General features: G+C 49.5%; 3 protein-coding genes across 4 annotated transcripts in view; 1 reads left to right on the top strand and 2 right to left on the bottom strand.

Moving 5' to 3' along the window:
- Nucleotides 1–9,764: 9,764 nt before the first annotated feature.
- On the bottom strand, nt 9,765–10,866 carry Fam229a (family with sequence similarity 229 member A). The gene is made up of 3 exons (XM_059255024.1): nt 10,387–10,866; nt 10,161–10,307; nt 9,765–10,029 (listed from the first exon to the last, which is right to left on the bottom strand). Exons 1-3 carry the CDS (start codon nt 10,521–10,523, stop codon nt 9,927–9,929), a joined length of 387 nt encoding a protein of 128 aa, XP_059111007.1. The 5' UTR covers nt 10,524–10,866; the 3' UTR covers nt 9,765–9,926.
- Nucleotides 10,606–12,538, top strand: Tssk3 (testis specific serine kinase 3). The gene is made up of 2 exons (XM_059255023.1): nt 10,606–11,263; nt 11,808–12,538. Exons 1-2 carry the CDS (start codon nt 11,119–11,121, stop codon nt 12,467–12,469), a joined length of 807 nt encoding a protein of 268 aa, XP_059111006.1. The 5' UTR covers nt 10,606–11,118; the 3' UTR covers nt 12,470–12,538.
- Nucleotides 12,539–14,132: 1,594 nt separating this feature from the next.
- Bsdc1 (BSD domain containing 1) overlaps nt 14,133–26,931 on the bottom strand; it is a 30,237-nt gene continuing 17,438 nt past the window's right edge. For both annotated transcript variants that reach the window (XM_059255021.1, XM_059255022.1), the window contains 2 exons: nt 16,837–16,940; nt 14,133–14,371 (listed from right to left, as the gene is read on the bottom strand). In XM_059255021.1, coding sequence (XP_059111004.1) covers nt 14,339–14,371; nt 16,837–16,940 — 137 coding nt within the window. In that variant the 3' untranslated portion in view covers nt 14,133–14,338. The remainder of the gene's footprint in view (nt 14,372–16,836; nt 16,941–26,931) is intronic.

Genomic DNA, 26,931 nt, shown 5'->3' with positions numbered 1-26,931 from the left:
CTAAACTCAGATCCCCTGGAAGAGCAGCGAGCGAGCGAGCGCTGTAAATGCCAGGCCATCTCTCCAGCCCGTTAACTGTTTTGAGCCTCTTCTTTGGTGAATAGGCATTTCAGTGTAGCCATCTTTGCCAACCTTTAGAATAAAATGTTCGTAGGCAGGCAAAATGGCTCAGAAGGTAAGGGTATTTGCCGACAAGCCTGACGACTTACATTCAATCCCCAAAATCCACATGGCGGAAGGAGATTGATTCCGGCCGGTTGTCCTTTGACCTCCACACACAGGATGTGGCTCACACCTACCTCTCCTTAAAAAAAAAAAAAAAAAAAAAAAAAAAGGTGACCTCTGCCTCCCGAGTGCTGGGATTAAAGGCGAGCGCCCGGCTGAAGCTACTTTTTAAATCTCGGTGGAGGCCAAAACTACAGAGGCTGGAACTTCTTTTCTGCCTCGCCCGTCCCCACCCCACCCCCGGCCCCGCCCAAGCCCCGCCCCCCAGCCCGCCCTAGCGGACGTGGGGAAACCCGATGTCTTCCTCCTGCCTGGGAACTGGTAGTTAAGGTTCCTCCACCAGTGCTTCCACCTGGAGGGGCCTGACCCTGGGCAGACACGGTGGGCACCAGGCTGCCCGCCCACCTCCTCTCGGCCCCGCCCCCTGATCTGGCCCCACCCCTCTCCCCGAGGACACGTAGCCAGCTCAGGCGTCACCCTTCCCCAAAGGCTCGAATCCCCCGAGGCCCTCTGTCCACTGCCGGGCATGGCTACTTCCTCGATGGCTCCGCCCCGGTCCGGCCCCGCCTCCTTCCCCCGAGAGCCCGGGCCCTCCCTGGCCACGGCTACCTCGAGAGCCCCTACCCCTCTCCCTGGTGGGCTCCTCCGCAGTCAGTGGCCGGTTCACCGACGGCGGGTGGCCAGGAGGGTGGCCGGGCCAGAGCAGCCGCTTGTGCTCGGGCCAGTGCCAGGCGACACCCGGCAGGCAGTGGCGCTGCGGGCGCAGTAGTTCCCAGGTTGAGACGGCTCCGATGAGGCCCGGCCGTGGTCGCTCCAGAAATACGTTTCTGGTCTAGGCAGTGCGAGATTGGTCACTTCGGGAGAGTACGACCCGGGGAGATCACTGTGGTCGACCCAGGGAGGTAGAGACTTGGAGGGTCCCAACCTGCCTCTTCCCGAGGACCTGGGCACCTCCCTCCAGCCCCCAGATCTGTGACCAGGTCGGGGTGTTTTATCCACAACACTCTCCCTCAGTTCTCATCGGGACAAGAAAATCCACCATGAAGTGGGCAGTCTCAGTGAATGGCGTGTCAGTCCTCTTGACCCACCGAGTGTTGGACTATTTAAAATCCGCATACGTGTGGAGGGGGAGGCCGGCAAGGCCATAGTTGCCCTGGGCTCGCTGCTTTTGGTATCAGTTGGCAGAGGGAGTTGGGTCTGAGTTGGTCTTTGGTGGGATCGAATCCCCACCAGTCTCTCCAAGTTCCCCCAAGAAAGGACCTCCAGCTCCTTAGGCCAGGGTCTAAAGGAAGAGCGGGGTGGAGTGCTGGAGAGAGACACCCCCCCACACTCTACCCAGAGGCCTCCAGCCTCCACTCCCACACCCCTGTTGCCATGCTCACGGGGGACCCACATCTCAAAGGCCTCCTCTGTCTGCGTAGTTACAAACACATGGGCCTGAAAAATAGGGGGATCCCCTGGTACCTCCCTTGGCCACCGCTCCAGATCATTAAAACTTCTCCATCTGCTCTAATTCACTCTTTTGGCTGAAGAAGAAACTGAGGTTTGGAGCAGTCAGTAAAAAAAAAAAGGGTGAGAGGCCTGTGTGCCCCTGTCCTGTTGGAAGCATGGTGCTCAGGGCTCTGAGCCCAGGCTGGGTCCTGCCCCCTGACCTGGAGATCCTGAGGAATGTCCTGGCCTAGCTCCCTTTCCCACACGGCCAGTTTGGGCTATTTACCCAGTGGTGACTCACACCGGAGAGAGTGGGCAGCTGTTCTGAGCCCCCAGAGTCCGCACAGGCCCTGACTTGCCCCCACCCCAAGTGCGCAGCCATATCTAGGGATCTCTTTTCTCTCCTCGGACAGGACAGTCTCCCTCTGCCAAGCCCTTCACTTCCCTGCCTTTCAGCCTCTCCCTTGCCTATATCTCTGCCTATCTCTGCAAGAACGGAAAGCCTTCCTGTCCACTCCCTTCTCCAGCTCCCTCGCAGGCCAACATTCTTGAAGAAGTGGACTTGGTTACATCGCCCCCCCCCCCCCTTGCAATCTGGTTCTCTCCCGTACCATTCCATGGGAACAGCTCCCCAAGGTCATCATTGACCTCCTTGTTGCTAAGTCCAAGGGATGTGTGGAGTCGTTATCTGACTTGGACCCCACGGCAATGGCGACTGCACACTCCCGCACTCAGAACCTCCCTCCCGCTTGAGATACTTGGGGCCCTTGTTTTGGGGACACAGTGCACTCCTTTTCTTGCTATCTCAGCAGCTGTCGCTGTGTGGCAGGCTCGTCATCTTCAGCCTCCCCCTCTCTGTGGTGTTCCTGGGCACGGGAAAGCCCAAGTCTCAGTTCCCATGCTCAGTGTTTTTCAAGCTGGCCTCTGCCCCACCCCCACCTGCCTCCCGGTGGCTTCCAGGGGAGTGTGACCACAGCAGCCATGCTCCCACCTCATGGCAGCCAAGTTCTCAAGTAGAAATACTTGCTTGAACCAAAAGTCTAGGCTTGGTGCTGCTGCGGCTTCTTCTTCTTCTTCTTCTTCTTCTTCTTCTTCTTCTTCTTCTTCTTCTTCTTCTTCTTCTCTCCTCCTCCTCCTCCTCCTCCTCCTCCTCCTCCTCCTCCTCCTTCTCCTTCTTCCTCCTCTTCTTTCTCTTCCTCTTCCTCTTCCTCCCCCTCCCACTCCTCCTCTTCCTCCATTTATATGCTCTATGTGGTGTTTTGCCTGCATGCATGCCTGTTCTCCACTCATTTGCCTGGTGCCCATGGAGGCCAGAAGAGGTTGTTGGGTCTCCTGTAACTGGAGCTGCTGTGTAGGTGCTGGGAATTAAACCTGGGTCACCTCTCCAGTCTAGCATCTTTTTTAAAAAAATAATTTGCTTAGCTTTATTTTGTGTGCATTGGTGTCAGATCCTTTGGAACTGGAACTACAGACAGTTGTGAGCAGCCATGTGGGTGCTGGGAATTGAACCCGGGTCCTCTGGAAGAGCAGCCAGTGCTTGTAACCACTGAGCCATCTCTCCAGCCCCCTTCCCCCACCCCACTCTAGCATCTTAAATGAAATGTATAAAGCACAGGTGACTGGTTTTTATTTATTTATTAATTATTTTGGGTTTTTTTTTCGAGACAGAGTTTCTCTGTAGTTTTGGTGCCTGTCCTGGATCTTCCTCTGTAGACCAGGCTGGCCTTGAACTCACAGAGATTCGCCTGGCTCTGCCTCCAAAATGCTGGGATTAAAGGCGTGTGCCACCACCACCTGGCCTTATTTATTCATTCATTCGTTCGTTCGTTCATTCATTCATTTAGAGACAGGATCTAGGGATTAACAGTGTGTACATCCCACCAATTTTAAAAAGTATTTATATCTGTATATGTGTATGCATGTGTGCACATTCTAGGTTAGAAGCCAGAGGAAGACACTGGGTGTCCTGTTCTGTGGACTCTTCCTTATGCCCCTGAGACAAGAGCCCCGACTGCCAGGAAGCCTCAGTGATCCCCTTTTCCATTCACCCCAGGACTTGGAGTTAAAGGCAGGTTTAAAAAAAAAAAATCACAGCTAGGCAGTGGTGGTGATGCACGCCTTTAATCCCAGCACTCAGGAGGCAGAGGCAGGAGAATTTCTGAGTTCAAGGTCAGCCTGGGCTACAGAGGAGTTCCGGATAGCCAGGGTTATACAGAGAAACTCTGTCTGGAGAAAAAAAAAAAAGATAGGAAGCTCTCTGTGTGAGGATCTGCCTGGTACCTGATGCGTCTGGACAAGTGACATAAAGCCACTGATGAGATTTCAGGAGGAGTGATTTCTGGGGCTGTAGATTAGACCAAGCAAGCAAGGAGGAGGCTGTGCGTGGTTAGGGGGCTGCTTGAGTCTGGATGGCTGGTGACTGGTGAAGGGGTCTCACTCAGAATGGTGCCAGGCGAACTTGAACAGGCCCTTTGCCTGGACTGGGGGTTGGAGGAAACAGGAAGGAATGGAGTGTCTCTGAGGCTCATTCCCCGGTGTGGGGAAGGGGCAGTGGGTGTGGAACACCATTTCCCCGGGGCTGTCCAATCTGTTCCACCCGGTGCAGGGTTGGCCCTGTCTTTCCCCTGGTCTCCCATTCATCTTTTTGTCCTATAGGAGCAGACGGAGGCTCAGGAAGTCGAAGGCTGCTGACAAGGCTTACTACAGGGCATGGGGAGGAGAAAGAGGAAGCTGGGTCAGAGCCGGATGTGATGGGCTTCAGGGAAAGTGACATCTGTGGTTTCCTCAGAGCCTGGAAATTCCACTGGCACCGACTTCGTCAAGAGCACACATCCTGGGGTCTGGTCCATGATCATCCTGGGGCCCCCTCTAGGGGTTGGTTGCTTCTGCAAGGCCACAACTCCCCGACAGATCCCAAGATGAGAAGCTGTCACTACACACTTGCCACGGTCTGGTCCCAGTGTGTGACGTGTGACCTGCACCTCCTGCAGCCCTTGGAGGGAGAGGCTGGCTTATCCCCATTGTGCCTATGGAGCTTGAAGGGGTTAAGGAATGCGCTCAGTTCCACACTAGGATGCGGCAGAGTGAGGATTTGAACTGAGGTCTGCTTTTTACCTCCTGTGCTATATTAAGCCTGTCCACCCTTCTGTTGATTGGCTCAGCAAGGGGAGGAGGCTTTGTGGGGGATTTGCTCGTGGTTGGGGTGGCTGCCCCCCTCTCATATCAAGAGATGGGAAATAGTGCTGACATCAATTGTTGCCATGGTGATACAGCAACCCTTTCCCTGCCGTCTCCATGGAAACCTGGGGGGTCCATCTGTACTTCGATTCGCCCCCTCCTTCTAAAAGGGGGCCCCTTAGGGAGGGGCCAGCTAATAAGGTATCTGAGAGAGAAGTCAGAGAAGGCAGTGATTTAAACATCTTTTTCTGGGTCCCTTCTCATGGCTTAGGCCCAGAGACTAAGGCTTGGAGCAGGGGTCCTGTACTGGAGTCTCTGGCCAGCTCTACCCCTGAGAATGAGGAATGCAACACTGCCTTTCTAACTAGGGATTTTTCTAGAAGCAGTCCCTTCCCTAGGCTCCAGATGCAACCCTCTGCAGACTGGTGACAGCATCCTTGGCTGCCTGGCCCTGTGCTGCCCTTGAAGTCAAAGGTCAGAGGACAAGCACTGTCAGCCTCAGTTTTTCAAGGACTAATTGAGTCTGGCCCCCAGTCTGGTACTATAGAGATAAGGCCTGACCAAAGCCTGGCAGAGGGGACATAACCTTCCCCCCTCCTTTTCAGATACAGACATGGAAGCTCAGAGAGGTCGTACAGTCAGTGAGTGGCAGAGACAGGATTTGAACTCAGGTTTGGAGTTGAAGCCGGAGGCTTTTCTAGGCAGGAGGAGGAAGGACCAGAGAGGAATGGAAGACAGGTGAATGGAGCCCAGCTTAGTCTGTTGTCTGCAGAACAAAGTTCACACTCCTCAGCTTGGGCCTCAAGGCTTCCATGGTGTGCCTTTTCTTCTGTTGACCTGACCCAAGCTTCTGCAGTAGATGTGGACTCTCAGCATGCAACACGGACTGGGCTTGAACATTTAGTTCCTGAACTTGCTTTCCACCTTCCTGCCTTAAAGCCTTTGCCCACAGTGTTTCATCTGCAATGTCTTTTTCTCTGGCTCACCGACATTTTAGAGCTAGTTAGCTCCATGGTCTGTCTGGCAAGGTCAATCCCTGAGTCAGCTTCCCTGTACGCTTGTATAGGAGGTGGCAGGAAATGCTTATGTTATAGGGTTATAGGGGTTTTTGTTGTTGTTGTTTGCTTTTAGCATTTTTATTTATTTACTATTTTTATGTTTGTTTGTGTGTGTGTGTGTGTGTGTGTGTGTGTGTGTGTGTGTGTTTTAAGGTTGAGAAGAGGGTGGGGCAGGGAAGGAAGTACCAGAGATGAGATGAAAAAGGGAGAATGGTAAGGATTTGGCATTTCAGGGCTGGATGAGTCCACAGAGCCTAGCATTTAAGGACCACCTGGGAGAGAGCACTTGTGTGGAAATCAACAAGGATACTTAACTGGGTGTGGTAGTGCCGGGTAATCCCAGCCCTGGGAAGGTAGTAGGAGGATGTCGAGTGCCAGGCTAGCCTGTATGGCATAGAAAATCTGCCTTAAAAAATAAAAAAAAGGGGGGGGGGGCTGGAGAGATGTCTTAGTGGTTAAGAGCACTGGCTGCTCTTGCAGAGAATCCAGGTTCAATTCCCAGCACCCACATGGCAGCTCACAACTGTCTGTAACTCCAGTTCCAGGGGATCCGACACCCATGGCAAAACACCAATGCACATAAAAATAAAGTTAAATTTAAAAAAATCTAAAAAATTAAAAATAAATAAATAAATAAATAAATAAATAAATAAATAAAAGGGATTGGAAAGATGACTCAGCAGTTCAGAGCACTGGTATTCTCCCAGAGGTTTCTGGGTTTGATCCTAGGCACCCAAACAGTAGCTCAAAACTATCTGTAACTCCAGTTCCAGGGGATCTAACACCCTCTTCTGGCCTCTGTGGACAGTGCATGCCCATGGTGAGCAGATACTCATGCCTGCAAAACATCATATATATATAAACTAAAAATAAATCAGTCTTAAACAAAACAAAACAAACAAACAAAAAAATCAAACCATTTAACAGCACTCGGAGGCAGAGGCAGGCAGATCTGAGTTCAAGGGCAGTCTGGTCTACAGAGAAAGTTTCAGAACAGCCAGGGCTACACAGTGAAACCCTGCTTGAAAATTTTTTTTCTATGCTAGGTGGTGGTGGCACATGCCTTTAATCCCAGCACTGGGGCAGCAGAGACAGGTAAATCTCTGTGAGTTCGAGCTGGGCGGTGGTGGCACACGCCTTTAATCCCAGCACTCCAGAGGCAGAGGCAGGCGAATCTCTATGAGTTCGAGGCCAGCCTGGTCTACAGAGTGAGTTCCAGGAAAGGCACAAAGCTGCACAGAGAAACCCTGTCTGGAAAAAACAATTAAAAAAAAAAAAAAAAAAAAAAACCTCTGTGAGTTCGAGGTCACCTGGTCTACAGAGCGAGTTCCAGAACAGCCAGGAGGACTGTTTCACAGAGAAACCCTGTCTCAAAAAACAAAACAAAAAATTTTCGAAAAAAGGATGGGGCTGGTAGAGCACTTACTTAGGTTTTTTTTTATTTTTTTACTTTTATAAACCAACCAACCAACCAACGAAAAATTAAATTGCCTTTTTCAGATGACCATGGGGTCTAAAGTATCAAGGGGGGCTGGACCTCCAGCTCATGTGGGTCAGGGGAAGAATATTTTAGTAATTTACTCTAGATCTCAAGGGGCTACTGATCAAGCTAGACCTTTGGGTTACATATTTTCATTTAAATTTTATTTATTACGTATACAGTGTTCTGTCTGCTTGTATGCCTGCAGGTCAGAAGAGGGCATCAGGTCTCATTGTAGATGGTTGTGAGCCAGCATGTGGTTGTTGGGAATTGAACCCAGGTCCTCTGGAAGAGCAGTTGTAGCTAGAGTTTTCCTGCCTGGCCCACAGTCAGGACAAATCTCTGTCACCTGCCAGTCCCACAGCCTCAGACCCAACCAAGTAAACACAGAGACTTATATTGCTTACAAACTGTATGGCCGTGGCAGGCTTCTTGCTAACTGTTCTTATATCTTAAATTAATCCATTTCTATACATCTATACCTTGCCATGTGGCTCATGGCTTACCGGCATCTTCACATGCTGCTTGTCATGGCGGTGGCTGGCAGTGTCTCTCTCACACAGCTTCCTGTTCTTTTCTCCTCTCTCTTAGTCCCGCCTATACTTCCTGCCTAGCCACTGGCCAATCAGTGTCTTATTTATTGACCAATCAGAGTAATTTGACATACAGACCATCCCACAGCAAGCAGTCAATGCTCTTAACCTCTGAGCCATCTCTCCAGCCCCCATAGTTTAATATTTAAAGAGAGAAAAAAAAAATAGGGCCAGATGGAGTGTGATTTACTTGGGAGGTTGAGGGTTGAGTCAGGGAGATCAAAGTTAGAGGCCAGCTTGGGCTACAAAGTAAGATTCTGTTGAAAAAAACAAAAACAGAAAAACTCTCAAAACCCAAAAATAACCACCACCACCACCATTATTTCTATAGAATAACAATAGCAAAATTGAAGTGTGTTCCACTTAAATGGGCTCCCTTTTTAGGAAACTTCCTGTCATGGTTCCTGCTGTGGGGAGGGGGTGTTCAAGGCATTTAGTTTGAGGAGATGGAAGACTTGCATGTTCCAGCATTACCCATTATCTGGGACACCTTGGGCAAGTCCTTTAATTCCTCATCTATAAAACAGGTAATTAAGAAATTTGGGGGTGGGTGGGGCTGGAGAGATGGCTCAGTGGTTAAGAGCACTGACTGTGCTTCCAGAGGACCGGGGTTCAATTCCCGGCGACCACATGGCAGCTCACAACTGTCTGTAATTCCAGTTAATTCCAGTTCCAGGGGACCTGACACCCATGACAGAACACCAATGCACATAAAAGAAAAAAAAAAAAAAAAGGAGAGAAGATTGGAGGGCCAGGAATGGTGTTGCATACCTTTAGCTCCAGCACTCAGGGAGCAGAGGAAGGTGCATCTCTGGAGTTCAGAGACAGCCTCATGAACAAAGTAAGTTCAAGGCCATGGTAGAAAAGAAAAAAAAAAGAAAGAAAGAAAGAAAGCCAGACTTGCGCAGTGGGGGTGGATGGAGAGGTGGCTTGGTGGTTAGGACAGTTGTTGCTCTTGCAAAGGACCCAGGTTCGATTTCCAGCGCCCATACAGTGGCTCAAAAACATCCTTAGTGTTCAAGGAATCCAACAGGCACACATGTGGTGCACACACATGTATACAGGCAAAACATTAATATCCATAAAGTAAAATAAAAATCTAAAAAAAAATTAAGACGTTTTTCAAAAAAATTTCTCCTCAGTAACAGCGCTGGTCTTAATTGGAACCAAAGGTCCAAACAGATGGGGTCATCCTTTGACCCTACAGCAGGAACGGCAGGCAGGGCTGAATCTAATTCTAGCTTGGGAGAATTACATAGACTTGCTGTAGTCAGTCTTTTATTATTATTATTTTTTCTGCATAGTCTGCTCATCTTCCCGTCCCGTCCCTTGCTTCAGTCCCAAGCTGCTGTGAGCAGACAGTGTCCCGCAGAGAGATGATTTCGTTGGCGAACCCAGGACAGGGAAGGGGTGACAAGCCCCTAGACCAGTGGTTCTCAACCTTCCTAAAGCTTCGACCCTTTAATACAGTTCCTCGTGGTGTGGTGACCCCAACCATACTATTATTTTCGTTGCTACCTCATAACTGTAATATTGCTACTGCTATGAATTGTAATGTAAACCTCTGTGTTTTCCTATAGTCTTAAACGACCCCCTATGAAAAGGTCATTCGACCCCTGAAGGGTCGAGACCCACAGGTTGAGAACCACTCCCCTAGAGGCCGGCCTGCCTGGGAATGGAGGTGGGTCGAGGGCGGGTCTGAGGGAGGAGGCAGCCCAAGGGATAGTAGGGTGGCACTGGCTAGGGCAGAGCAGCCAGTGGGCCCGATCCGACGGATACACATACACGGCCAGCCCGGAGTGGAAAGAACAGTTTATGCTGTGCTTTATTAAAATGTGCATCATTCTTTTATTTTAAAATGTGCATCATTGTCTCGTGCTCGGCGCGTGCGACCTCAGCGTGGTGGCCCGCGGCTGGCCTCGTCCTGCCCGGCTCCTGCGGAGCTGCCGTGCGCAGGCGCACTCAGGTGGCACGGGCCCGGGGGCTCCCGCCCATGGCCAGGTAGACGTCGATGGGCACGTGCAGCAGCGTCAGACAGTGGCAGCCCGGGCAGCGTCGGAGCGGCCTGGCGAAAGCGGCAGGCGACAGGGGGCGCATAGTGTTGGGGCACGCCCTGGGGGTGCGCCTGGGGTCCTCTAGGGTGGGGCCCTGGGGATGGCGATGGGGCGGGGCCGGGGGGCAGGGCATCGGCCTCACCTGACCGGGTTATGGTCCGTAGCTACAGGCTCCGGGCTGTCCTGGGACTCGGGGGCGGAGGCAAGGCCAGGGGAGTCTCCGGCCTCAATGGGGAATCTTCGACCCTGTGGGGTCTCCTGGGCACTCATCTCCAGGCCCCGGGGCACTCTGCGCGGGGAGTGGCAGTCAGGCGACTCCGGGGCCCTGGGCGCTCCCTGCCCGTGCCTCCTCTTGTGTCGTGGCTTACCTGCCGGAGACCGAGGCCAGTCCCAGGCTGGAAGCAACTGCCCGAGCCCTGGCCGCGGGAGGACGCTCCGGTCCAGGCGGAGCCTGGCAGGTGTCTGCTGCGTGCCCGGGTCCCAGCGTCGAAGGGAAGGGCTGCATTGTGACCCCGGTCTCTGCGTGCTGACCTCACACAGCCTGTTCCTCGATGGAATTCTAGGCCGGTCCGGGCCATTCGGGCATTTAGTGAGGGCCCGGGGCCTGAAGCCAGAGGCTTCTGGCGACCGCACCTTGGTGACCCGTTCGCCCTATCCCTCAACGGCTCGATGGAGACTTCGGAGATGAGGGTGACCTGTCTGGAAGCAGAGCCCACACGGAGAAGCCCTGCATCCCTGGCCTACACAGCCAGCCGGGCCGCTTCTCCGGCACTGTTCCCACTCGGTGCCTCCTCACTCATGAATGACTTAACTCAGGCTGGGTTTGCTGGTGGTGGTGAGGGCCAGCAGGGACACTGCCCATGTTGTCTGAGGGTCACACAGCATTTACATCACAATTGGGCAGGAGTTTAAAAATGTCTGGTCCTCTCCCTCCCTACCACCTGTGGCTGTGTCCAGACGGAGAATGTTCTAGCCCTGGAGGCAGCTGTGGATGAAGTCCTTGGGGGGAAAAGAAGCAGGCCAAGGGCGATGGTGGGGTAGTGCTGCCTCGCGGAGGCAGCATGAGCTGAGAGGGTGACAAGAAGGAGGCACTACACAGCATGGAGGACTTTCTACTCTCCAATGGGTACCAGCTGGGCAAGACCATTGGGGAAGGGACCTACTCAAAAGTCAAAGAAGCATTTTCCAAAAAACATCAAAGAAAAGTGGCAATTAAAATTATAGACAAGAAGGGAGGGCCAGAAGGTGAGCTGGGGCCCTTTGGAGGGTGGGCTAGCCCACGTGGGTAGGTGCTTTTCTCAGAACAGTTCTCCTTCCCTTTTAGAATGACAGAAAGCCAGCCAGATTACTGCCTTCAGGTCTGTAATAGAGGGGTGCGGGGAACCCAGGATCGTTGCATCTTTCCACATCCACAAAGCACAGGGCAAAGGGCCTCAGTTTTTCCTGTCCCAGGTGTTAGCTAGAAGATGACAACTGGAGGCGAGAGGTGGGGAAGGGACAGGCAGACAGGGCTCCTGGAAGGATCCTGGGATTCAACAGCATTGTCTGAAGTTCCCAAGCACCCCCTTACCTGTGGTCTCACAGGCTGCAGGGACGAGGTTCCAAGGATGAGCTAACCATGAAGTAATAAAAGGGAATACTTGCTGCTAGAACATGAGACTATTCAGGGAGTCAAGGAAGAACACGCAGACATGGTGGGTGTCCGGAAGCCAGAAAACAAGAGTCAGGAGGGAGGAGTTAGGCCCTTCGACTTTGATAGCCCATTTTGCCTCCCTACTTTCCCCCCCAGAGTTTATCCAGAGATTCCTGCCTCGAGAGCTCCAGATTGTCCGTACCCTGGACCACAAAAACATCATCCGGGTGTATGAGATGCTGGAGTCGGCAGATGGAAAAATCTACCTGGTGATGGAACTGGCTGAGGGAGGGGATGTCTTTGACTGTGTGCTGAACGGAGGGCCACTTCCCGAGAGCCGGGCCAAGGCCCTCTTCCGCCAGATGGTTGAGGCTATTCGCTACTGCCATGGCTGTGGCGTGGCCCACCGAGACCTTAAGTGTGAGAACGCCTTGTTGCAGGGCTTCAACCTAAAGCTGACCGACTTTGGCTTTGCCAAGGTGCTACCCAAGTCACGCAGGGAGCTGAGCCAGACCTTCTGTGGCAGCACAGCCTACGCCGCTCCCGAGGTGCTGCAGGGCATACCCCACGATAGCAAGAAAGGTGATGTCTGGAGCATGGGTGTGGTCCTGTATGTAATGCTTTGTGCAAGTCTACCTTTTGATGACACAGATATCCCCAAGATGCTGTGGCAGCAACAGAAGGGGGTGTCCTTCCCCACTCATCTGGGCATCTCAACTGAATGCCAGGACCTGCTGAAGCGGCTCCTGGAACCAGATATGATACTCCGGCCTTCAATCGAAGAAGTTAGTTGGCACCCATGGCTAGCAAGCACTTGATAAAAGCAATGGCAAGTCCTCCCCAATAAAGTAGGGGGAGAAAGCAAACCCAAAAACCCGCTTCTAAAATGGTGATATATATTTTACACTTTCAGTTCCCTTTATCCATAGCTTACTTCTGCATCCCCAAGGTGGCCCCAGGACCCCTTACTAGGAGAGCTTCTCCTTTCTTCCTAGAACTAAGGGCCTTAGATTTCTTTTATTGACGGTTCTCAGATCATCATGGGCAGGGAGAAGAGAGGAGGAACATGACCCACCAGAACCACTCAGGTGCCACAACCTGCTTTCCAAATAAAAGCAAAAGCATTTGGGCTGCAGAAATGGCCTCCTGCCTCCACGGCGTGGTGAGAGGCTGGCTGGGCTCATCCCTTTCTCAAACCAGAGGCCTCAGGACCCTAGCTACATACCCCGCCCATGCTCCAGGCAGGAAGTCACACTTGCAGCTGTAGGAGCCTTTCCAAGGCTCCAGTATGGCTGCCACGGGGACAGAACCATCCCCAGACACTTCTGGCTTCTGTTCAATCACTTTAATGCTGTTACGGCAAATCTGTAAAAGGTTCAGGACAAACTTTGTTTTTGTTCCTTTTTAATTACAAAACTAACAGCTGTTAGAATTTTTCTTTTTTCTTTTTTTTTCTTTTCCCAGCTACAAAATACTCTGGGGAGATGCATTATAATTTAAAATATATAATATTGCACAAACAACCAAAAGGTTAATTAAACTAATTACAAAGAGAAAAATCCCATCCCATCAAAAAAAAAAAAAGAATTTAGCATTCTCTCCACCCTACCCCGTTCACTGAAGGTTTGAAGTGAAGTGCCCACCATTCACACCGCCTTGACAAGATCCCTTTAAATAAGTAGCTGGTGGCTGCACCGGCACACAGAATCAGCAGAGTGGCATCTGTGGAGCACCGGGTCTCTGTGCGGCCCTCACTGAGCCCCAGTGACTGACTTCAGGAAGGAGGACCCCTGCAGGAGACAGCCGAGTCTCAGGTGCTCACCCCAGCCCATCCCTTCAGGAGCAGAGGGCCGCGGAGGAGCTGGCCTGATGGACTGTACTTGCTTCTGCTCACTACTTCGTACAGCTCCCAGCTAGCTTGTGTCCTAAGCTGGGAGTCAAGGTAGGCAGCTGCTCCGTGAGGGATCCAACCAGGCGACACACACAGGGGCTGAAAGGGCTCCCCGCTTCTTGGGGAGGGAAAGAAATGCAAGAGCAGACTCTTGCAGTGGCACAGCTGGGCTAAGGACTTGGGTGCATCTGACATGAAAAGGCCCTGGGAAGACTGAGGGATACCCCGGTGTGTGCTACAGGACAGTCAAGGTTTGGTCTTAGCTTCTGAGCCCATAGGACCTTTCCAGAAGTGGAAAACGCTTGGGAGGGAGATTCCAGAGAGGCAAATTTCCCAGAGATGATTGCCTCTTACTGGACAGGAACCAAAATGCTGTTCACCGTCCCTGTGCAGCCAAGGGCAGGTGGCAGAGCCTTCCTTGTTAGCTGACTAGCTTACAGGGTAGAGGGCATTATCTTGGTCTCCTCAGAGACCTGGGCTTCAGCTCCTGTCTGTGCAGGAGACAGCTACCCCAGGAGGTTTCCCAGCAGGAGTCCTAGAAGAGCAGAGAGATGCAGGTGACTGACGAGTCCTCCTAAGGCTGGCACATGTCAGACTTCTGGATTTGTATTTAGAAAGGCTCTTCCAAGGTGTGAGAGCAGAGGGCCAGCAGGGAGCCACCAGAATCTGCACCAACTTCTAGATGGCAGAGGCCCCTGGGGGGGGCATTCTCAGTGTCTTCCAAGGCTGGCTGAGATTAGCGAGCGAGGGAGGTGGGATGTGCCGTGGGTGGGGGAGCTGCTTGCTCTGGCTCCCCTCATTCCCAGTCCTCCCACTCTGCATCTTCCAGCTGCAAAGATGAGGAGATAGTCAGAGCACAAACGCATTATCCTCTGAGTCAAGCCCAGAGCCCACCTCCCGTGCTGAGCAAGGCGACCACTGGAAAGGGCCCATCCCCACACGGAATTTAGGGATTCCACTGGGAACAGATGCCTGAAGGAGGCCTTGCTGCTCTCACTGCTTCAGATTACACTCCCACCAGCTAAACCCAGCTCCGCATGGGGCGGCCTGCCTGAGGAGCACCTGCTTCTGCTGAGCAGACAAAGGCCATGCGTCTTAAAAGCCAAGCACTGAGAGCATCACTGTGACTGCAAACAGGGTAGCAGGGCTGCAAATGCTAATACAGCTAAAACTTTTCTCTCTCTTGTCAACTGTAAAGAGTCAGGCAAGCTTTAGGGAGTCTCCACTTGGATCCATCTGTCACAGGTCAAATGGACTCTTTCCTCCACTCCTGTTGGATGTGTGTTCTCTTTTCACAAGGTCTTCTCCAGGGGCTCTGCACCCTAACCTCCAGATCAAGTTTTCCTCTTGTCACTCTTGGCCTGCTCTCAGCTCTCCTGCCGCAGTGGGATTGAGGCGGCCTGCTCAGGTATACTGCCTATTAGGTTTTGTTGTATGTTTGCTTAAGCTCTTTCAGAGCTGGAGATCAATGAATGCTTTGGCGAGTCACAGCACAGAGCCACATTCCCAACCAAGCATATCAGCTTTTATTTATTTATTTTAAAAATTTTATTTATTCATGCATTTTATGTATATGAGTGCTCTATTTGCATATATGCCTGCATGACAAAAGAGAGTATCAGAGAAAAGAGGGCACCAGATCTCATTACAGATGGTTGTGAGCCACCATGTGGGTGCTGGGAATTGAACTCAGGACCTCTGGAAGAGCAGCTGCTGCTCTTAACCTCTGAGCCATCTCTCCTGCTCCCGCATATCAGGTTTTAAAGAGAGCTAAAAGACATAAGCTAGCAAATCCTCAAGGCATAACAGGACATGGGGTCTTCTGTAATAGTGAGGTCACAGGTACAAAACACTCTTGAATAGGTCATTAATTCCCTAGCTTTTCAATATGAAGAACCAGGTCCTTGTCATTGAGCCTGGTGGTTCATGCCCATAATCCCAGAACTCAGAAGGCTAAGGCAAGAGGATTGATGGAAATTCATGGCCAACCTGGGATATAGTGAGTCAGTGATAACCCCCACCCTCACCATGGGGGGGGGGAGGAAAGAAAGGAAGAAGAGGGGAGAGAGGGAGAGGAGAGAAGAAAACACACACAGAGACTGGGACTCAGACCCTGTGTCTAATTCTCTACACTTCTTTTTTCTTTTGTTTTTGAGATAGGGTTTCTCTGTGTAGCTTTGGAGCCTGTCCTGGAACTCGCTCTGTAGACCAGGCTGGCCTCAAACTCACAGAGATCCGCCTGTTTCTGCCTCCTGAGTGCTGGGATTAAAAGCGTGCGCCGCCGCCACCACCCGGCTTTTTCTTTTGTTTTGAGACAGAATCTCTTGTGTAGCCCTAGTTGTTCTAGAACTCGGTATGTAGACCAGGCTGTCCTTGACCTCAAACTCAAAGAGATCTGTCTGCCTCTGTCTCCTGAGTGCTGGGATTAAAGGTAATGTGCGCCTTCATTTCCAGCCGAAATCGGACCAGCTCTTGATTTGGGGAGGCAGCAAAGAATGAAAACTATAAAAGGCCCATGTAAACTTACTAGCAGGAATGGGGTTTGTGGTGTTTGTCATTAATGTCCACTGGATTACATCATATGACAGGCACCACACTTAACAGCGTTTACACGGTTTACCCTGCTAAAGCTTCTGAGCTAGCTACTTTTAGTCTTATATTTTAGAGGAGGACAGAGTGCAAATAACTTGGTCTCAATCGAAGACCTTCTGTCTCCAAGGCTAGGAACCTGCTAAGGTCCCATAAGTCACAAGGCCAGGGGCAGGCTTCAGCATCTCTCTCTCTCTACTCCAGGCCCAGGTCAGCCTGAATTTGCTATGTACTTGAGCAGTAATCTCTATGTCTTCCTGGGCACTGGGTTTCTCCTGGGAGAGCGTCACCATGCCCTGCTCAGCATCTGTTTCGTTCTTGTTCCTTTGGTTACTGTGATGCAGACCCAAGGTTAAGAACTCACTCATACCGAGGGGTGGTGGCACACGCTTTTAAACCCAGCACCTGGGAGGCAGAGGCAGGCGGATCTCTGTGAGTTCGAGGCCAGCCTGGTCTACAGAGTGAGTTCCAGGACAGGTTCCAAAGCTACACAGAGACACCCTGTCTTGAAAAAAAACACCCCCACCCCCCACCCCAAGAACTCACTCATGCATCCAGCCTAGGACTGAGCAGCAGCATCCCTTCCTGCAGGCATTAGCTTAGCGGGATGTAGCGAGTCACATCAGGGCAGCAAGGTTTATTAGGAAAGGACTTCTACCCTGACATCATTGGACTAGCTTGCCCTAGCGGACCAGACCTACTTACCTCACCAGAGGCGTCCACTTTGGAGAGTGCAATCTGCACTTCTTCTTCTGTCATGTCCAAGTCAAAGTCCTTCTCCCAGTCCTCACTGATATCCGTGCTTGAGCCTGGAATCACAAGCCACATGTTGTAAGCAGCGCGTGACAAGGAGGGAGTGTCTAAAGATGGTTACTAGGCATGCTCGCTCGCTCGCTCGCTCGTGTGTGTGTGTGTGTGTGTGTGTGTGTGTGTGTGTGTGCTGGCAATTTTTTTTTTCTCAAGACAGGGTTTCTCTACGTAACAGCTCTGGATCCACCTGCCTCTGCCTCCCAATTGCTGGGATTATAGGCATACGCAATCTTTAAAGGAGATGACATGATACAACATCTTTTCTTTTTTTTTCCTAGACAGGGTTTCTCTGTGTAGTCCTAGCTGTCCTGGATCTCACTCTGTAGACCAGGCTGGCCTCAAACTCACAGAGATCCGCCTGCCTCTGCCTCCCAAGTGCTGAGATTAAAGGCTGGTGCCACCACGCCTGGCTGATACATCTTTATAATCATTTTTAACTGGGCTCAATGATCTTATAGAAATCTAAGGAAAAATCCTAGAAGCAACAAAAAATTTAGATTTGTAAGGGATATAACCCAGTAGTAACATACTTACACAATACCACCAAGGTCTAGTTAGATCCCTAGTAACACACACACACACACACACACACACACACACACACACACACAGACTCTTACACACTTAGGGCTGAGGATATAGCTCAGTGTTTGCCTACATGTACAAAGCCATGGGTTCTGTCCCCAGGACTGCGTAACACCAGGTGTGGTGGCATATGCTGGGCTCTCTAGCACTTGAGAGGCAGAGGCAGGAGGATCAGGAGTCAAGGTCAGCCTTGACTACATAGATTTTTTTTCCAGGCCAACCTGGTGTACATGAGAGCTTGTCTTCTTTTTTTTTTGAGACAGGGTCAACTATATAGCCCTGGATGTCTTAGAATTTGCTATATAGACCAGGCTGGCCTCAAACTCACAGAGATCCATTTGCCTCTGACCCTTGAGTGCTGGGATTAAAAGCACATGTCAGCAAGCCCAACCCCTCCCTGGATTTATAGGAATTTAACAACTGCTAGGAGGAAAGGGTTCACGAGCCACCCTCCCTCCCTGGGGACCTACCTCAGTGAACAGTTGCTGGGGGAGAGAGAAACAATTTCTCTAGTGGTGTAGTACTGGTAAACTGCCCGCGATCCTGTAAACAGCTCCTTATCTAGGCTCTGGTAAGTAATCCTAATTTAACTCATGGAGGTAATAGGCGGTGAATATGAATCAAATACATTGTACATGTGCAGAGTATCCTACCTCTTCACAGTGCTGGGACTAGAAGCATGAGTCATCATGTCTAGCTTATTTTTTGAAACAGGTCTTACTATGTAACCCAGGCTGGTCGCAAACTCATAATCCTTCTGCCTCAGCCTCTCAAGTGCTGAGATTATAATCCTCGAACCACCATCTAGCTGACAAGCCTATTTTATCCTATTCATAATTTTTTATTTTTTGTTTCTGAGACAGGGTTTCTCTGTGTAGCCCTGGCTGTCCTCGAACTCAGAGATCCGTCTGCCCCTGTCTCCTGAAGGCTGGGATTAAAGGTGTACACTGCCACCACCACCAGCCCCGCCTCCCCCCAGCCCTATTTCTAATTTTTTGAGACAGGGTCTCAAGTGTTCCAGACTAGCCTCAAGGCTCACTACGTAGCTGAAGACCCTCATTCCTCTACTTTCTAAGTGATGGGATTACAGTGTGAGCCACTGGGCTTGGTTTATGCAGTGCTGAAGATTAAACCCAAGGCTTCCCACAAGCTAGGCAAATCTTAAGTCCAACTTTTTCACTTCACTCTACTCTCTTTCCCCCACTGCATTTACTTTCTAACATATACTCAGGCTAACTGTTTATTATCCAATAATAAAGGGTATAAACACAAGCTCCAAGAGGACAGGAATATTTGTATTATTTTTTCTTTCTACACTCCCTGTTGCCTAGAACATCAAGTTGATACCTAATATTCATAGGGCTTTTATCTAAGTCAGCAGTTGGACCCGGATCAAAGTCAATCCACTGTTTCTATGGAACAGGGGCCTGCAGAATGGCTCAGTGGATGCTTACTGTCCAGTCTAACAACCTGAGTTCAATCCCCAAAACCCACATGATTGGAAGGAGAAAACCAACTCACAAATTGCTCTCTCACCCCAAGCTTGTTCATGCACAGGTATACACACACACACACACACACACACACACACACACACACACACACACACGGCTGGAGATAACTCAGTGGTTAAAAGCACTTGTTATTCTTGTAGAGGATCTGATTCTATTCCCAGCACCCACATGGCAGTTCACAACCTTCCATAACTCCAGTTCCAGGGGATCCAGCATCCTCTTCTGACCTCAGGGCAGTAGACATACATGTGGAACACTGATATACATGCAGGTAAACACTCATACATATAAAATCTTTTAAGTGGCACATTCCTTTTTTGGTGTTTTGAGACAGAGACTCTGTATCTAAATTAAAAAATTTAAAAGTCTTTAAAAAAATTTTTTTTGGGCGGGTGGTAGTGGCACACGCCTTTAATCCCAACACTCAAGAGGCAGAGGCAGATGGATCTCTGAGTTCGAGGCCAATCTGGTCTACAAAGTGAGTTCCAGGAGCCAGGGCTACACAGAGAAATCTTGTCTCAAAAAACAAAAAATAAAAAAAATTGGAACACATCCCCATCCCTTGTTTACAGCTGTCTGTGGATGCTCTGGGGTAACGGCAGAGCTCCACAGTTTCAGCAGAGGGCTCCCAGCATTCCTGACCTGGCTCTGCTCAGACAAAGTTACCACTTGCTGCTTCATGTGATTTGGATACAATACAACGACCACTTTAGGCGTACTTGGGCAGTATTTCTTCTAGGCAATACTGAAAGCCTATGTGTCCAAATGATCAGTAAGACATGTACTGCAAAGACAGTTGTCCTGCCACACACTCTGCACATAGGCCTTTCCTGCTCTGCTCTTCCCCATCACAGCAGTGTGGTTATCAGGTCTCTGGAGCTCGGCAGACCTGGGCGATCATTATACCTACCGTGTAGTATTGGGAAGATTATGCTGAGCTGCAAATTATTCAAATTACGCTAGGAAAAGGTCTGGGAAGTAGCTCAGTTGGTAAAGCCCTAGGTTCAATCCCCAGCACTGAAAACAAAGAAACAAACAAACTCAGGTGTGGTGGCATACCGTTATCTCAGAGACAGGAGGGCTCAGCTGTTCTCGTTCATCATCAACTACTCATGGAGTTCAAAGCTAGCCTAGGATACATGACATCCAGTCTTAAATGTAACAAAGGCAAACCACCCTATTTGCAAGGACCACTGGAGGAGTTACTAGAACACACATTCCTCCCTGCCCTGCGTTTTGACTCAGCAGACCAGTGTAGTCCAAGATTCTGTGTTAGATATCCTGGTTAATTCTACAAAGAAATGAGCTTGCTGTTTGAGAAACAAGGGCATTTGCATTAGAGGTATGAGTGTCAAGTGCCAATTACATGTTGAATGTAGCAGATATTTAACAAATGGAGAGGTAGGGGCATATTTCCTCCCAAGGTCTTATCTCAGAGTTAAGTAATTTTACATGCGGTCCCACAACAAGCAAGTCAGAGCAGACCTACAGCCAAGACTCAAGTTCTGATCCTGGATCGAAAGTCTCCTTGTGCTGTGCCTTCGGGACACACATCTGCTTATCTGTCAGCGTGGCTTCCTGTGGGTCAAAAGACAGATTCCTGGCCAGCTCCTCGTGTGGCTGTGGCCATGATGGCCTCCCTTGATCTCTCAAACTTGAAATTCTCTTCAGGCTTAAATGTTAGGGCAGAGCCTTCCAGGATGCAAATGCATCAACTGAGACTCTGGGCATCTCACATCTTCCTGATTTACACATGACAGAAGGAGGACCTCTCATAGCACAGATGGGAACCACTTTCCTGTCCTGCCTCACAAGGGGCATGTGGCAGAGCTGTTTAAGAACACTGAGACTTCATGATGGAGTTGGCTCTGTTCTGTGTTTTCAGGTAATTACTAACCCGAAGGCACTATCACCCACAGTGTAATTTTTTGTGTAATAGCTTTTCTACTTCCTCAGACAAACGGAGATTAAAAACAGGTCTCACAGGTAATGGTGAAGCAGGCCTTTAACCCAGGGCTATAGGCCATACACTCATCCCAACTTCCCTTTCCCTGCTCTGCAGAGGAGCTGAAGATCAGTGCCATCTGGAGCAGCTCTGCTGCAGCACACAGATCCAGCCTCCGGTCACCCCAGGATGTGGTATGGGTGGAAGAAGGAAAAGGAATCAGTACCCAAGTGTCCATTCTTTTCGTTTCCCCCTCCATTTTGGTGGTCCTAGGGATCAAATACAATCCCCATGCCCAGACCTCGGGTTTTGGAGACAGGCCCACTATGCAGCACAGCTAGCATATGACGTCACCTTTTAAGATTTTCTTCTGGCAGAGGAGAGGAATGAATAAGAACGAGATACATTCATGTAAGTGTGCTGACACACACTTGCAATCCTAGCACTTGAGAGGCAGAGGCATGAGGACCAAGAAAGAGTTCAAGCAAGGCTCAGGCTGTAGAGATGGCTGAGCAATTAAGAATGCATAGTGCTTTTGCTGAGGACCTCAGTTAACTTCCTAGTACTCATGTCATAGGGCTCTAGAGGATCTGACACCCTCTTCTGGCCCCTACAGCTACATGCATTCATGGACATACATACACACAATCAAAAATTAATAATAATAATAATAATAATAATAATAATAATAAAACCCCAAGGGCTCAGCAGTTAAGAGCACTTGCTGCTCTTGCAGAGGATCTGGGTTCAGATCCCAGCACCCACATAGCAGCTCATATCTATCTAAATTCAGTTTCAGGGAATCCAAGGCACTATTCTGGCCTCTGTAGGCACCAGGCATAGATGTGGTACACAGACATACTTGCAGGCAACACACACATAAAATATAAATAAATCTAAAAAAAAATTTACAAAAATCATAAGGCTGGGGTGGTGGCACATGCCTTTAATCCCAGCACTTGGGAGGCCAGCCTCTTCTATCCAGAGTGAGTTCCAGGACAGCCAGGGCTACCCAAAGAAACCCTGTTTTGAAAAACAAAAATAAAACAAAACAAAAACCCAAAATCTTAAAAAGTTAAAGGCCAGCCTGGGCTATATGAGACCCTGTTTTTTGCTGTTCATTTTTTCTGAGACAGGGTTTCTCTGTGTAGCCCTGGCTGTCCCAGAACTCATTTTGCTGGGATTAAGGGGGTTGTATCACCACCACCTGACTTGAGACCTTTTCTTAAAACAAGAGGAGTGGGGACACAGCTCAGTTAATTCAAGGCTTGTCTAGTGTAAACTGGTCATGGTGTCACACACCTGTAATCCCAGCATTTGGGAAGCAGGTAGAAGCAGAAGGACCAGACATTCAAGGTTATCCTCAGCTATTTGGCAAGTTTGAGGCTAACCTGGATGAGATCATGTCTGAAAAATAGTATCTACAGGTCTGGAGAGATGGCTCAGGGGTTAAGAGCATTGGCTGCTCTTCCAGAGGTCCTGAGTTCAATTCCCAGCACCCACATGGTGGCTCACAGCCATCTGTAATGAGATCTGATGCCCTCTTCTGGCATAAATTTGTACATGCAGATAGAGCACTTATATATATAAAATAAATAAATCTTAAAAAAACAGTATCTAGCATTTGTGAAGTCCTGGGTTCAATTTCTAGTATCACCCCACACAGAACCTATCCCCCCTCTCTAGACTATGTCCATTGTTCTAGTCTAGTACCAGACCCTGGCTTCCCCTCACACACGTCTTGGGGGTATCATAGGCTAAGTGTGTGGAAGTGTGCACAGCAGAACGGTCAAGACCATTAGTATTATTTCCTAAATAATGTCAACTCTGTACAGCCTCCAATTATTACTTTTCTTATCACCTGCTTTGCAGCCCATTCCCAAACGGAACTGTAATTCTTTGTAAGTATGTGTATGTATATGTGTGTAGGCCAGAGGATAACTTTTGAGTATCAGGGATCATAATTTTAATTTTTCAAAGAGTTATTATTTTATTACTTTTTTTTTCTTCGAGACAGGGTATCTCTGTGTAGCCCTGGCTGTCCTAGAGCTTGTTCTGTAGACCATCCTGGCCTGGAACTCACAGAGATCTGCCTGCTTTTGCTCCTGAGTGCTGGGATTAAAGGCATGCGCTACTATACCTGCCCTACAGATAGATTTATTTATTTATGTATTTGTTTGTTTGGTTGGTTTTTTGAGACAGGGTTTCTCTGTGTAGCTTTGGTACCTGTCCTAGAACTTACTCTGTAGACCAGGCTGGCCTCGAACTCACAGAGATCCACCTGCCTCTGCCTCCCGAGAGCAGGGATTAAAGGTGTGTAGGCCACCACCACCCCACCAGATATATTTTTAATCATGTATTTGTGTGTGTCTGTGTGGGTTTATGCGTGTGGTTGCAGTTACTCACAAAGACCAGAGGAGGACACCAGATCCCTGAACTTACAGGCAGCTTAATCCTTCTGAGATGTGAGTGCTAGGAACTGAACCCAGATCCTCTGCAAGAGTGGTATGTACTCTTAACTGTTGAGACACCTCTCCATCCCCACAAACCTTAGTAATTTTTTAAAGATTTATTTATTCATATCTATTCATTTATTCACATACTTTATGTATATGAATGTTTGCCTTTATGCTGTATGTGTGCCACAGCACCTGAATACACACAAGCATAAACAAGACTAAAATAAATCTTTAAAAAAGGAGGGGGAAGCTGGGCAGTAGTGGTGTACACCTTTAATTCCAGCACTCAAGAAGCAGGGCCAGGGGGATTACTGTGAGTTCGAGGCCAGCCTGGTCTACAGAGCAAGATCCAGGACAGGCACAAAAACTACACAGAGAAACCCTGTCTCAAAAAACAAAATAAAAGAAAAAAAGAAGCAACCTCTCCATGACCACAACCTCAAAGGGTGGCCATTCCACTCCTATCCAGCCTCCTGCATACTCTTCCACGTTCCTATAGACTATTTCACAGTGTTCAAAGTGATCTTCCTGCTGAGTTCGGGGGCCGAGCGGCTTTTTAAATTTTTAAATTACTTTTATGTCTATCTACACACATCTGTACACAGCAAGTGTTCTTAACTGCTGAGCCACCTTTCCACCTTTGTAGACTTTACCAGTAGAAAAATAGGGACCTGCACAGATGTGAGAGGGCTCATGAGAGCCTGGTGAAAGGCATATCCAGTGCTTAGCACAGGTCTAGAGGCAGAAAATACTCCAAGAAGCTTACTTTTCATTATCACTGTGTTGGTTAGGTTGGTTGGTTTGTTGGTTGATCCACTTGATACAGCTAAGGTCAGGGTCATCCAGGAAGAGGGAACCTCAATGGGGTAACAGCCTCACTGACACTTGACACTGGCCATTCTGTGGACATTTTCTTGACTGATGATTGATGTGGGAGGGCTTAACCCACTATGGATGGGGATACCCTAGGAAGGTGGTCCTTAGGTAAATAAGAAAGCAGGCTGAGCAGGCCAGTAAGCAGCACTCCTCCATGGCCTCTGCATCAGCTCCTGCCCCCAGGTTCCTGCCTCGAGCTCCTGCCCTGGAGTCAGTGACGGACTGTTACCTGGACACAGAGATGAAATAAAACCTCCTCACCGAGTTGCTTTTGGTCATGGAGTTCACCACGACTGCAATAGAAGCATTCTGATAGCCACCACCGTTTCCCCAAAGCAGGGCTCTACCAAAGTAGCTCCTCTGATTGAGGGCTATCTAAACCATTTCCATTTATGGAAGAGAAAGCAGATGCTTAGAGAAGAGTAGTAACTTTTCTAATGTTCCATGGCTTATGAGCGCAGCTGGAGTTTGTTCCCAGACCCCAGTCTCTGCTCTGCAGCCGAGTCCAGCTTAAGACATTAAGTCCTCAATTGCTATTTAAGAACCCGCTCAGACCGGGCGTGGTGGCACACACTTTTAATCCTAGCACTTGGGAGGAAGAGGCAGATGGATCTCTGTAAATTTCAGGACAGCCTGGACTATACAGTAAGCTCCAGGCCAGTCAGGAGTACACAATGAGACTCAGTCTCAAAAAAAATGAGAACCAACTTTCCCACTATTCTGTGACTCCCTTACCCAGGAGAAGTATAGGAAGGGGGCTTTAGTCACATCCCCTTCAACACATCCCCTCAAGCACCTGCCCCAACTCTCCACCTCTTTCTCCTTGATGAATCACTGCTGACGCTCAGAGAGTCCTCCTTTTTCTGAATGCCTCCAGTATCCAATCTGTCCCATACTGCTCAGGTTTCATCACAAAGACTGTCCCTGCGGCCCCACCCCCCTCAGTGTCTCATAAAGAGCAGGCAGGAACTCAATGGATGACCTCACTGAACAAAGCCTAACAGAAGCACTGTGTTAGAGACTGGAAACTTGGAAGTTTCCGTCAGGGAGCAGGGTGGGGCTGTGGTGAGCCCTTTACCAGCTCCTGCAGCAAACTGTCATCACGCTGCAGGCCAGACCTCACCTGAGGGGCAAGCTTTACGGCAGCATGTCTGTCAAGGGGTGACATCTGCAGCAGGATCTTGGGAGACACAGAAGCTGCCAGTTGGACCTTTGCCTTGAATTCCTGGAGTTGAGACGTCTCAGTCTAAGACTCCATTACACAGACACAGCTAGGGTCCTGCTGTCAAGGGTGGCTCACCCGAGTCGGGTCCACGGTTTGTCTCCATGGTTCACAACAAAGCTTGGAGAAGCTGACTTTCCCAGGGCTCCACGAGGAAGACGACTTCGAACAACACATAGGGATCCCCAATAGGGGCAAAGCTGAATTGTTTAAAGACTAGAAATGGGCCAAGTGTATGGTAAGGGCATGATCATGGACTCAAGGCAGACACAGACCTGGGTCTGAAGCTAGGCTTTACCCTTCACAGTCATCTTAATTTGAAAAAGTTAACATTTCTAGACAACATTTTTCTCATCTGTAAAATGAAGATAATAATATGGACCTGATGCCGGGTAGTGGTGGCACACGCCTTTAATCCCAGCAGAGCCAGGCAGATCTCTGTGAGTTCGAGGCCAGTCTGGTCTACAAACCGAGATCCAGGATAGGCACCAAAACTACACAGAGAAACCCTGTCTCGAAAAACCAAAAAAAATTAAATAAGTAAAATAAATAAAAAAAATAAATAATACTATGGACCCGAGAAAAGGGATCAAAATCATGTGACATTTAGCACAGGGCCTCCCATTAACTTAGTTTTGTTGATTTTTAAGAACCCTATCATGTTGGGCATGGCGATGATTCATTCCTATAATTCCACCACTTGGGAAGCTAAGGATCCAAGAGTTAAAGGCTAGCCTAAGCAACATAGTTTAAGGCTAGCCTGAACTATACAGTGAGGTCCTGTCACAGAAAACCAAAGCCAGGAGCTTGAGACACGGCTCAGAAGTTAAGAGCACTGGCTACTTAGAGGACCTGGGTTTGATTCTCAGCACCTTCATGGTGGCTCACAACTGCCTGTAACTTCAGTCCCAGGGGAGATCCAATGCCTTCTCCTGGACTCTGTGTGGTGGCTGCATACAACTGGCCCCCATAATCTCACAGGGAGTGGCACTATTAGGAGGTGTGGTTTTGTTGGAGTAGGCATGGCCTTGTCCAGGAAGTGTGTTACTGTGGGAGTGGGCTTTGATGTTTCCTATGGTCAGGATACTGCCAGGTGTCTCAGTCAACTTCCTGTGGCCTGCTAATCAAGATGTAGCCAGTACTGCATCTGCCTGCACACTGCCATGCTTCCCACCGTGATGATAATGGACTGAATTCTGAAACTGTAAGTGAGCTACCCCCATGAAATGTTTCCTTTACGAGAGTTGTCGTGGTCATGGTGTCTCCACAGCAATAGAAACTCTAACAAAGACATACTGTATGGTGGTTAAGAGCACTGACTGCTCCACCAGAGGACCCAGGTTCAATTCCCATCATCCATGTAACGGCTCATAGTTGTCTGTAACTCCA

The sequence above is a fragment of the Peromyscus eremicus genome, chromosome 2, assembly GCF_949786415.1.
Source record: "Peromyscus eremicus chromosome 2, PerEre_H2_v1, whole genome shotgun sequence".
Taxonomy (NCBI): Eukaryota; Metazoa; Chordata; class Mammalia; order Rodentia; family Cricetidae; genus Peromyscus; species Peromyscus eremicus.
Note: the sequence above shows the minus strand (reverse complement) of the source record. Positions and strands in the feature narration are given on the sequence as shown.

Bases quoted from the DNA above. Each gene is read 5' to 3' on its own strand.
- Fam229a (XM_059255024.1), bottom strand. From the start codon at position 10,523: ATGCAGCCCTTCCCTTCGACGCTGGGACCCGGGCACGCAGCAGACACC. The intron at 10,308-10,386 runs GTAAGCCACGAC...CTCCCCGCGCAG, and splicing joins CTGGCCTCGGTCTCCGGCAG to AGTGCCCCGGGGCCTGGAGA. The intron at 10,030-10,160 runs GTGAGGCCGATG...CGCTTTCGCCAG, and splicing joins ACGGACCATAACCCGGTCAG to GCCGCTCCGACGCTGCCCGG.
- Tssk3 (XM_059255023.1), top strand. From the start codon at position 11,119: ATGGAGGACTTTCTACTCTCCAATGGGTACCAGCTGGGCAAGACCATT. The intron at 11,264-11,807 runs GTGAGCTGGGGC...TTTCCCCCCCAG, and splicing joins CAAGAAGGGAGGGCCAGAAG to AGTTTATCCAGAGATTCCTG.